The following is a 10,302-nucleotide window of genomic DNA, read 5'->3' as shown; positions in this document are numbered from 1 at the left end:
AGTGAAGCTGTTTGAACAAGGGAGTTGCACACTCCCTTCCTTGTAACCAGCCCCAGCAGTCTGGCCACAGCAGTCTGGACCAACTGAAGTTTCTGAACAGATTTCAAAGGCAGCCCCAGGCAGAGTGTGTTACAGTAGTCCAAACAGGCTCCAAGTCAATTACTCTGTATGTCAGAATAATTGACATACAGAAGCAGTAGGACTTGTGAAACATTTTGTGAGACATCTCTGCCCCCCATTACAGCTTCCTCAGTTTACAAGGCTTTGGAATAAATACAGTTTGGAGCAGAGCAGATCCACAATTTCCTGTCTATTGGCTTGTTGCATGTTACTTGGGCATGTGTGAGAAGACGATGACCATGGTGGGTGGCAGGTAGGTGGGTGAGAGAATCATCCAGCCAAAGTGTGAACCATATCTCAGGATAAAGTATGTGAGAGGAGATACAGGCCAGAACATAAAGAGCTGTGTTAGGAATGCCCCAGGGCATGTGTGTGCCCCGTGGGGTTTCTGCCTTCCTCCCCACTTTCAAGGTTAGACTTCCATGCACTGTGTTCAAGACTCTCCAAAGTTTCAGAAGTGATTTGTCCTGCAATGCAGGGAGCTGCTGTGTTTCTTGAACAAATCCAAAGCTGGCTTGGATGCATGGAACTAACTGCACGGTTCCTAGGATACTGGCAGTGGTCACTTTCTCAGAACTCTGAAGTGTTGCTAGCTTCTACAGCTGCGCGGATGCTGCATTGTGTTTGCATCCCTGTGTGGCTACTCAGCTGTGGCCATTTGACAGTAAAGTGCGAAAACACATGATGGAAAACAATGATGATAATCTGCTTACACACGGGAAGCTTCTTTGTGGGCATGTATCATCAGTTCACAATGCATGATGGCTTATCAGTGGAAGTAGTACTCTGATCGTATAGATATGCAAAGCCAGGACAGGAAAACAGAGCTATGGCCTCATCATATGTACAAGCTAGGGATAGAATTTTGTTTCAATTTGTTTTTGATATGAACTTCCCAAAATTCACAAAGTTCTCCACATTCAGGACCCAAATAATTCATTAAAAAAAAAAATCAAATGTGGGAGAAACTGAAACTGAGAGATTTGTTCATCCAGGCCCGAGGCTTTGAGTACTTAGCTCTTGGAGGTCTGGGTTTGAATCCCTGTGGTGGACTGAATTAGGGCGACCACCTTTTTTTTTTTCTTTTCCTTGACCGGCTCCTCATCTTTAACTATTACATAACAGGCAGGCACAACACGGACCTCTTCGTGCTGGGAATAGCTGCAACTATTGCATTTGTCTGGTGAAGTTGGTAAGCTGATTTTTTAAAATAAGAATTTACCAAAACTTGCAAAATTCTTCATATTCAGGAGAGAAAGAATTTGAGGTTTTGTTTTTTTTAAAATGTGTGCTGGAGAAAGCAAATTGATTTGCCCATTCCTAGCGCAAACCACCAGGAACAGCAAGTCTCTGTTGACTACAGTTCCCTGAGTGCAATCTCTCTGGAAAACCAACCTAGGGCTGGATGTGCCTGATCTCGTTTGATCTCGGAAGCTAAGCAGGGTCAGCCCTGGTTAGTACTTGGATGGGGGAACCGCCAGGGAATCAGGCCTCCTGCACTGAGCAGGGGTCTTGTAGGCCCCTTCCAACCCTATGATTCTATGATCCTATGACCCTCTCTCAAGTGCTCAGGTCAATGCACCGCATTGGCCACAATGCATTTGGGAAGCCATGGAGATGGCCATCCAAGCTGCACAACCCCCCTGCCACACTGATTGTCCCAGATTAGTTTTGCACAACAACGCTGCACCTGCTGGCAGTGATACAGCAGTCTATGCTGGTGCATCACATAATGCCACAGACCAGCTGCCCAGTACCCTTGTCATGTTCTTCTGCTGGCAAAGACTGCTGACGCACCACTTCCTAAGCATTTCTTGGCTGCTTATTGGCTGGAGTGGTAAATGGCACAACGCTGTCCATATGCAAATCGTTCACCATCCCATTTGGTGATTTAGCTCTTATTGGTGCCAGTGCATTTCGAAGCTTGAATTAAGAGCTGGTGGTAGAGAATTTACTTTTACTAGTTTCATGCTCTTTCATCCCAGCATAGCAGCTCTGGTACTGCTGCATGGTTTCCAGTGAATGCACAGAGGCTTCACACCCATTCTTTCCATTGCCATTGCATCCACACCAGCACTGAATGGTGCAGCTCCTCCTCCCATGGAACTATTTATGTGCACCAGAACTCCCGGAGCTTTGGAGCATTTTCAGCATCAGTGACTATCCCTTTGTTCTCCTGCCTTCAGCAAGGAGGAACCCTCAGTTTACCTGCACTACAACTATTCATCTTTTTGTCAGCATAGCTTCAGCCTTACAGTTTCAGGTTTTCCAGGAACACAGAAGTTCTTCCACCATTTGTTATTGATCGTCTTTTAAGAAATCATTTTGACAAAAAGCACACATGTTCTAGCTGAGGGCATTAGCACCCCTCCCCCCCAACACCCGCCTGCACATACACACACACACACACACACACACACAATCAAACGTCTCTCTGCTTTCCACATTATTTTTCATTCAAGTCTTGCTACAAGTGAACATTTTTGTTGCTTTTTCGCTCAAGGCAGCAAACTTGCTATGACATCCATTGAGCTGACTGACGAGTCTCTGTTCATCATACCAATTACATTTTTGAAGCCTAAATTAATCATAATTGTACATGTAATAATATTAAAAAAAACAGCAAGCAAGCAAACCCTCCAATATCCTGCCTAGAAGTAGAAATTAAAGTCCAAATGGTATCAGCTGCCAAATGATTTGACACATTCATACTAAAGGTGTATTATTTTGCAAAACCACAGAGATTGTGAGCCTGAGAGAAATTAACAGACTGTTGTGTTTCATCCGTCACTGCAACTTGCTTTTCATAGTACCTGCTAGGTTGTCAGTGTTTTAAACAAAGCAAGCAGACAGAAAAGATCAGATAAAGGAGGAATGCAAGCCCTTTATTTTCTATATCAGAAACCATGCAACTTTCATAGGGCTTTACATGGGGAAGTGGAAAAGATCATCCCAGGCCCTTCTAGAATGATGGATCTCCCAACATCTACCAAGCTTCCTTTTTGTCCTGATAACTAATCATATATACATGCACACCAAACTTGTAAACAGTCTGGAAAACTGTAGAGATAACTGGTTATAAATCCAGGAAAGAATTCAAGTTTCTTGCTGGTCACGTAGCCTGGATAATCCTGGAGAGGGTAGTTTAAGCTGGTTAAAGAATTTACTTTTGCCTTGAATTTAGTTATTTGCAGTTATTTTGCAAATATGCAATGTCTCTCTTCTATAAAAGGTGTCATGTTACTGATTTCTGTGTCCTGGATCAGGAACAAAGGGATATAATAATGGCTGATTCCTGTGTTCTGGAGCAGGAACAAAGGGGTGTAGTATGAATTTAGGGTGGGAAATAGATGGGGGCACCTTGTGGGATGGAGGGTGATGTTTAAGAAGGACACATCTTCTAGATCAATAGTATTAGTCACAAACATGTCTTTATTCCATTAACCCTATTGTTAATAGAAAGCACTTCTGTACAACTCATAAAACCTCATAAAGACTTAATAGGAAAAAGAGAGAATGCGTGTTATTTCTTGCTGCAAAAATATTTTTAAAAACCAATTCTCCCTCATTTTTTCAATGCATGCAGACCTAAAGAGGAATATAGGTGAGCAAACCCATGAAGATTTCCCTTAATATGGTCTGGATGTTTCATTAAGCATTTTCACATGACCTTTTTTTTTTTCTTTTTCTTTTTTTAATGCAGCTTTTCACATGCTCAGGCAGTCCCATCGCCTAGTCTTTTAAATACTCAATTCATCTCAATTAACAAGCGAACTGTGCCTGCCTGAGTGGCCAGGACTTGGGTGGAAATGAGAGATTTCAGCTGATTCAAGAGGAATGATCCATTTGGAAACAGCGCATAATCATTCCCTGCATTTGGATACTTTTAAGTACCAAGGGCATACGCAATTCTGACCAGCGGAAAAACAAAAACAAACCCCGCAAGAAACACGATCAAATTTATTTCAAAAATAAAATACAACAGTTCACCAGGTAGAACAGTCAAAGTAATCGAGTAAGTTGTCAACACCTTACACGTTTACAACTCAAGCATCTTTCTGTTAATATTGGAGTGTTTCATTTTACTGCTCTCTCTTCCACCCAATCCAGCCTTCTCCATTTGGGTATTTTTGTTAGAAAGAGGCAGCTCTGCTCTTCATGCCATGCTCCACCACTGTGTAGATACGGAGTTGTGAATTCCATAATTTCTCCCTCATTCTAAATTTAAGCTCAGCCATCACAGCTAATGCCCTTGATGGAATCTCAAATTGCTGTCATTACCACGGATCACTAGAAATCAGAGGTAATTGTAAAAAAGGAAGTGGGGGGGGGAGAAGGAAGAAAAGAAACTCCAAATAAGATGATGGATATTAAGTTTTAATCAATTTAATATTTTTATCTACAAATTCAATACTTTCTCTCAAGCTGGCAGGGGGTAAGATAAGCAATATACATCCTGAACCATGACACCAGCCTATTGCAGGGAAGAACGTTTATCCATGAATCCAGATCAACATGGAACACACTCATTTATTCCATTGATATTATGGGGAGAACACATTGTGGTAATCCACACTGGCTTAACATGGTCTCACAATTTCATTAATTTTCACAAAAAATTCATTATGCTAAAATCTCATTCTCTCTCTCTCTCTCTCACACCCACACCCACACACATTTGCTGTGCATATTTTGTTTGTTTTGCTCCACCAACGTTACCCTCGGCCATATTGTAGCATTTAACTTTGAGTTTTTACTTCTCTTGCTGGAAGTGCCTCAGATGTAGGGAAACTTGCATGCAACCAACGAGTCGGCCTAATTGCTCTTGGTGAACTAGCCAACAAGGAAAAAAATTACAACCCCACAAGGAAAAATTACAACCCCACAACTACATTTTAAGGATATTTGGCAGGGGGCGGGGGTCACATTTGCTTCTAACCAGTGTCTGAAAATCTCTGTATACTTGCATATCTACACCGTAGTCATTTGTCTCTTTAAAGAAGTCCTCATAGTTATGCCCAATTTTGTACAACATGTACTCTATCATTTCTTATTATGCGTCTCAAATTCTATTACATTTTAGACCCATGGTTAATAATGAAAATAAAGCCAGGTGTTCAAAAACAAACAAACAAAAAAGCCATTACATACTAAAGTGTGAATTCTTCACTCAGTGTAGCTCATGCCACAGATGGACATTAAAATAACAGGCTGCTGAAAAAAATTACAATGATATAAACTATAAATCTAGCATTTTGGAATTCATTTGTTTTAGATGGTTTCTGAGAAAGGATAACCTATGCTTAGAAGCTCCGCCCTCCCCCCCAGAATAATAGTGCAAATATATTGCATGTTTAGAATCATTTGCCAATAGCTCTACAGAGAATATTTTTGCCTGGCAGCAAGTAGCGTCCTGACCCTAAACATGTAGCTCCTTGGAAATGCTATTGAAATCAACAGAATTTTCTTTCAAATCATGGCCTTAGAAATCAGATATAAGTGGATAGACACTTGCATGCAATCTATGTGTGGACTGGAAGGGTCATTTGGTAATGTTTTGAATTTTAATATCTCCAGAAATTTTCAGAGTTATTATTTCATTTACCATAAAACAACAGCAGCTGCAGCAACCCACAAAGGGCATCATACAGCTCAAATCATACACTTTTAATTCTAATTGATTATAGTAAGAGAAAGTTACATGTATGGGACTTAAGAGCTTAACTTTGCCTGGATAATGCTGCAAGTCCAAAGCAATACTATTTAGGACTGTTGAAATCAAGCAATAGACTTTGTCATTCAATTAGGCACCCAAGTTAAGAGATTTCTGCATCAGATCCTTTAATTCCAAATTTATCTTGATTTTTAATTATTCCAGCCAATGCAACTTCACCATCACGGTTTAACTCTTCCTGAGCAAATTAGTAATTGCAAAGAGATTCTAAGAAGAAGCAAGTACTCAGATGCTATACATTTCAAATTAACTTAAATAAAATCTAACACTGAACCGTGTAACTAGATCCTAGGAAGTAAGTTGCAAGGGGTGGGGGGGACAAGAGAAAACAGTATTATCAATTGAATATCAATAATTTTAGTCCCACATTGGTATTTAAATAAAAATCACATCTTTGCAACATAGTACGCCAATTCATCGCATAGGCATTTTAGGTAAAATACTCGCCTTTCCATATATAATCGCTGCACATTCATCAACTGAACAGTGAGCTGAGATGGGCATTTTATTTTATTATTACATTGTTCAAAGCCAGACTTAGATTTATCAATACCACGAGCATTTCTTGGACTGTGTAAGGAAGTTGACATAAACATCTCTGAAGGCGTTTTGCACTTTAAAAGTAGATCTATTGAAGGCAGTAAAATAGACCCTGCAGAACCATTAGAAACATTTTAAGAACATTTTTTTCCTGATATGATTAGAAAAACACTATGAGACCTAGAACAGCATTTTTTTTTCCATGTGGATGCTTTACAAAATTCATCCATTTATGCAGCTGATAGAGGTATCTGCTCTTTCTTGCCATTTATACAGTTATTGCTAAATAAACCACTTCTTAATCTGACCTGAGTGTTTAACTCTAAGTAGCAGCATTCACTATTATCAAGCTATCAAATTCAACAAGTTGAATACCAGGTGTTTGAGATATAAGTTTGTGTGTGTGTGTGTGTGTGTGTGTGTATAATGTGCTCTATGGGTCTTCAGAAAGAGACCTGATTGTCAAAGCAGCCCTTGCTACCAGCATACCCAAAAGGCTTATATGGCTTATTGAAATACACATTCTAGAACATGATTTTAAGCAGTTCAGTCTAATAATGCCCTAATATGGTGATTGATACACTTGCATTATTTGGCCCTGAAGTAGGTAATGCTTGACAAACTTACTCTTTTCAAGAATAATTCTTCTTCCCACCCTCCACCCCCTTTGCTGCAGATAACACTCAGTGAGATGGTGAAGAAAGCATAAGAATGAAATGAATGATTTTTTTCATTACAGATTTTTCAAACTTATTGGCTTAGAAACAGAGTGACCTGGTGGAATTTGCATGCAAAGCAATCTTAACATAGAGATCTTGGCTGAAATGAATTATTGATTTGTTTCAAAAGACAAATTTAGAATGCCACTAAGTTTTACATTCCTAGAAAGCAGACATAACTTAACAGAAGTTCCCTGTGACAGAACTACAGATGGAAGACGTAGAACATGAAATGCTGACTTACTGGCATGTAATTTGAAAGGTTTAACAACAGAAAGAAACTCCCTTATTGAATGGTTTTTAGTACAAATTAATAAATTATGCCAGATTTTCCTCCTACTTGATACTTCATACACTCCTACGTGATACCTGATTTTTCTCCTACTTGATACTTCAAACGTAAGACACTTCCAAAGTCTCTGTTTATAACAGAAATTACAAATAAATGTTTCTTTTAAAGCAACAGAGTAAAAGAAGAAGACATACATAATATTGTTTTATTCATTTGCCTTCTTATGGACACACTTGAAAATTTAATTTGTTCCTGGGTCTCTGCTGGGGAAAGTCCAATCAGAAAGCAGACACTGTATATATACCCCAGAAACAAGCAAATTAAGGAAGGCTTGGATCATTTAACTTTTGGTTTCTAAGCCTCTCTCAGAACCTATCCAGTCACACATGCTGTGGATTTTATATGCACAAGGTAATAATTACACCCTAACTTGTGCAATCCGTATTTTTAGGCCTCTGACAGTCAGACTGCTTGAATGCCTAATATGGAAGGAACATTTCTATCCCAGCTGCAAAAAAGATCAGTCCAGAGGTGATTGAGTGAGCTGACAGAAACTTATCCAAGGCCTCCATAATAATGACAACTATAGACTGGGTGGAATGTACTGTTCCGATAAGAGTCTCTGGGTTGAGCATCTTTGCAGCATAACGCTCTTCACTGAGTTGAGGTTCTGGATTACTTTGCGCTTGTCATACTTATTTGACTTTCAACTATTTCACAATATCTTAATGGTAACTGTGGAGATGCAGCATTAGCAATCCACCGGTGACGTCTCATCCTTCCTTTATGAGGAAACAGAAACAGCTTTGGGAAAACCTTTAATCTCAGGCAGACTTTCAGCTTTCTATGACCTCAGAAGTTTCACCCCTTTCTTTTTTGGATTAGGATAATTATTCACCTACCATTTATAGAAATCTGGTCTCCTTAGAGAATTGGAGCAGCATTAATGCACTCCCTAACTTTGAAACACAACAGATCTGGGCAACTATGAAAGATAAATAGACTAACAAGAGAGTAATTTCAAAATATATTTAGAGCTAAATGTTTACACATACATACACACAACAAGGTATAGAAATGACAGCTTGCCAAGTGCAACCTGTCACCAAACTGGGCTCTTTTCTTTCTCCCCCCCCCTCGTGTTTATCCCCACCCCAACTGCACAAAGAGTGCCTCATCCCTGTAAGATAAATCTCCAATAGATAAGACATAATTCTGCGCACACCTTAATTTTATCTGCTTTACAGAACAGAAATGATCACGTGTAAAGCCACTTATCCCCATCACAATTCAGCTGTGATGGAGATAATTGGTAACCGGGAGACGCACACACAAAAACCCGCTCAGCGGCTGGATTCCTTTTGGAGTCTTGGAATACTTCATCTATCCCCCACCCTTCAACCCATTACAAATCGTGTGAAATTTTACCTCTGACAGGGTCAAAGGAAGGAGGCACCTGCTAGAAATGCTTCGCCTGTGTGCTGTGGTATCTGGCTATTTTGATTCTCCAGCACATGGGAGGGAGGGTGGGTAGGAAGACAGGGTCCCCCCCCCGCCCCGCCACAGTCCCCTGGGTTTTAGACCTCTATACATAATCTCCCACATAAATATAATCCCCCTTTTACAACCTCTCTCTCTTTCTCTGGCTTCCAAGTGTTACCTGTCTGCGTGGATTTCTGAGGGAAAGGCGTGTTTGACAAGAATACTCCCCCCCCTCCCCTCAAACTGATGCTCTGTCTGAAAAAAAGAGTGCGGAAATAAATAGGCACAATTCTTTCTACCAAACAAATAAGTCCGCACAAGCGCGAAGCAGCCCGAAAGAGAAGGAGGAAGGCAGATGCAGAAGGATGCAGGGTGGTTGGTCAAGACTAGAGGCGAAAGGAAGGAGCGAAATCGCTAGGAGATCCAAATAATTTTTTAAAAAAATAATAATTCAGAGCTTACCTTTCCTCTTTGATCGTCTCCTTCTCCTCCTCTTGGACCTGCATTTCGGTTGGCTACTTGGCGCTCCGGGCGCTCTGCTGTTCCCCAGGACGGATGTCATCGCTGTAGTTCAGTAAACAAGAGGGAGCGTGTGGGCTCGGATGTGGGTGCGCGCTGGGGAGAGACCGGGGCGGGCGGGGGGGGGGGGGGATAAAGTCTTTGCCTGCTCGGACGCCCCTCCTTCTCCTTTCGGTCTCGCCGCCGCTTTCGAGGTCTAGAGAGCCGGGGCGAATACCCTTCTTCTTTTTATTTTTAAGGCTGTGCGTAGCGAGGATGGTGCATCAACGGGACGCAAGGGATCTCCAGCGCTGGCACGCTTTAAAAGCTGCTGCTGCTGCCGGCGGCGATGGAGAGGGAGAAGAGAACGAGAGCCGCGAACAGGTACAGGCGGACTTAAAATAATAAGGAAGAAGAAATCGAATAAATTAAAGGGGCCGATCGGGAACTCCTGCTGCCCCCATCGCTGCTTGCTTTCTCCTCGGCCGTTCTCACTCGCTCACTCCCGCGCAGGGTGCCGTGTTTTATCAGGGGCTGGAAATGCGGGGCTCTTACTTTTTTTCTTTCTCTCTCTCTCTCCCCCCCTCTTTTTTGCACCTCTGCTAGTTGTTTGGCACCACCAGCCACTTTGAAGCCAATCATGCAGGGAGCGTGTCTATTTGCTGCTGCAAAGTCTAATTAGATCCAATCACAACTGTCTCCCAGCTCTGACATCAGCAGCAGCAACCCCTTCTCTCTCTCTCTCTCTCTCTCCATCCATCCATCCCTTGTCAGCTTGGAAACTCAGCTGCCCAGGACCCGGGCCGGGGGGAAAAGAAGGCAGAACTCCACCAGCGGAGGGGGATTGGGCGATGATGATGCGGAGGTGTGTGCGAGAATCCGCTCTGGGTTGCAGTCAGAACTCGAAAGGGGCTATC

The 10,302-nt window shown here is 41.7% G+C and overlaps 1 protein-coding gene across 1 annotated transcript in view; it reads right to left on the bottom strand.

The window, feature by feature from the left end:
* The window catches only part of ADARB2 (adenosine deaminase RNA specific B2 (inactive)), a 635,707-nt gene extending 626,258 nt beyond the window's left edge, over positions 1 to 9,449 (bottom strand). Inside the window, exon 1 of the mRNA XM_084855086.1 lies at positions 9,350 to 9,449. Within this exon, the coding sequence (XP_084711212.1) occupies positions 9,350 to 9,449 (100 nt within the window). The remainder of the gene's footprint in view (positions 1 to 9,349) is intronic.
* Between the last annotated feature and the right edge of the window lie 853 nt (positions 9,450 to 10,302).

This window comes from Heloderma suspectum, chromosome 5, assembly GCF_057233095.1.
Source record: "Heloderma suspectum isolate Gila_16-S chromosome 5, 16-S_ref, whole genome shotgun sequence".
In the NCBI taxonomy this organism is placed as follows: Eukaryota; Metazoa; Chordata; class Lepidosauria; order Squamata; family Helodermatidae; genus Heloderma; species Heloderma suspectum.
This window is presented reverse-complemented; position numbering and strand designations above follow the sequence as displayed.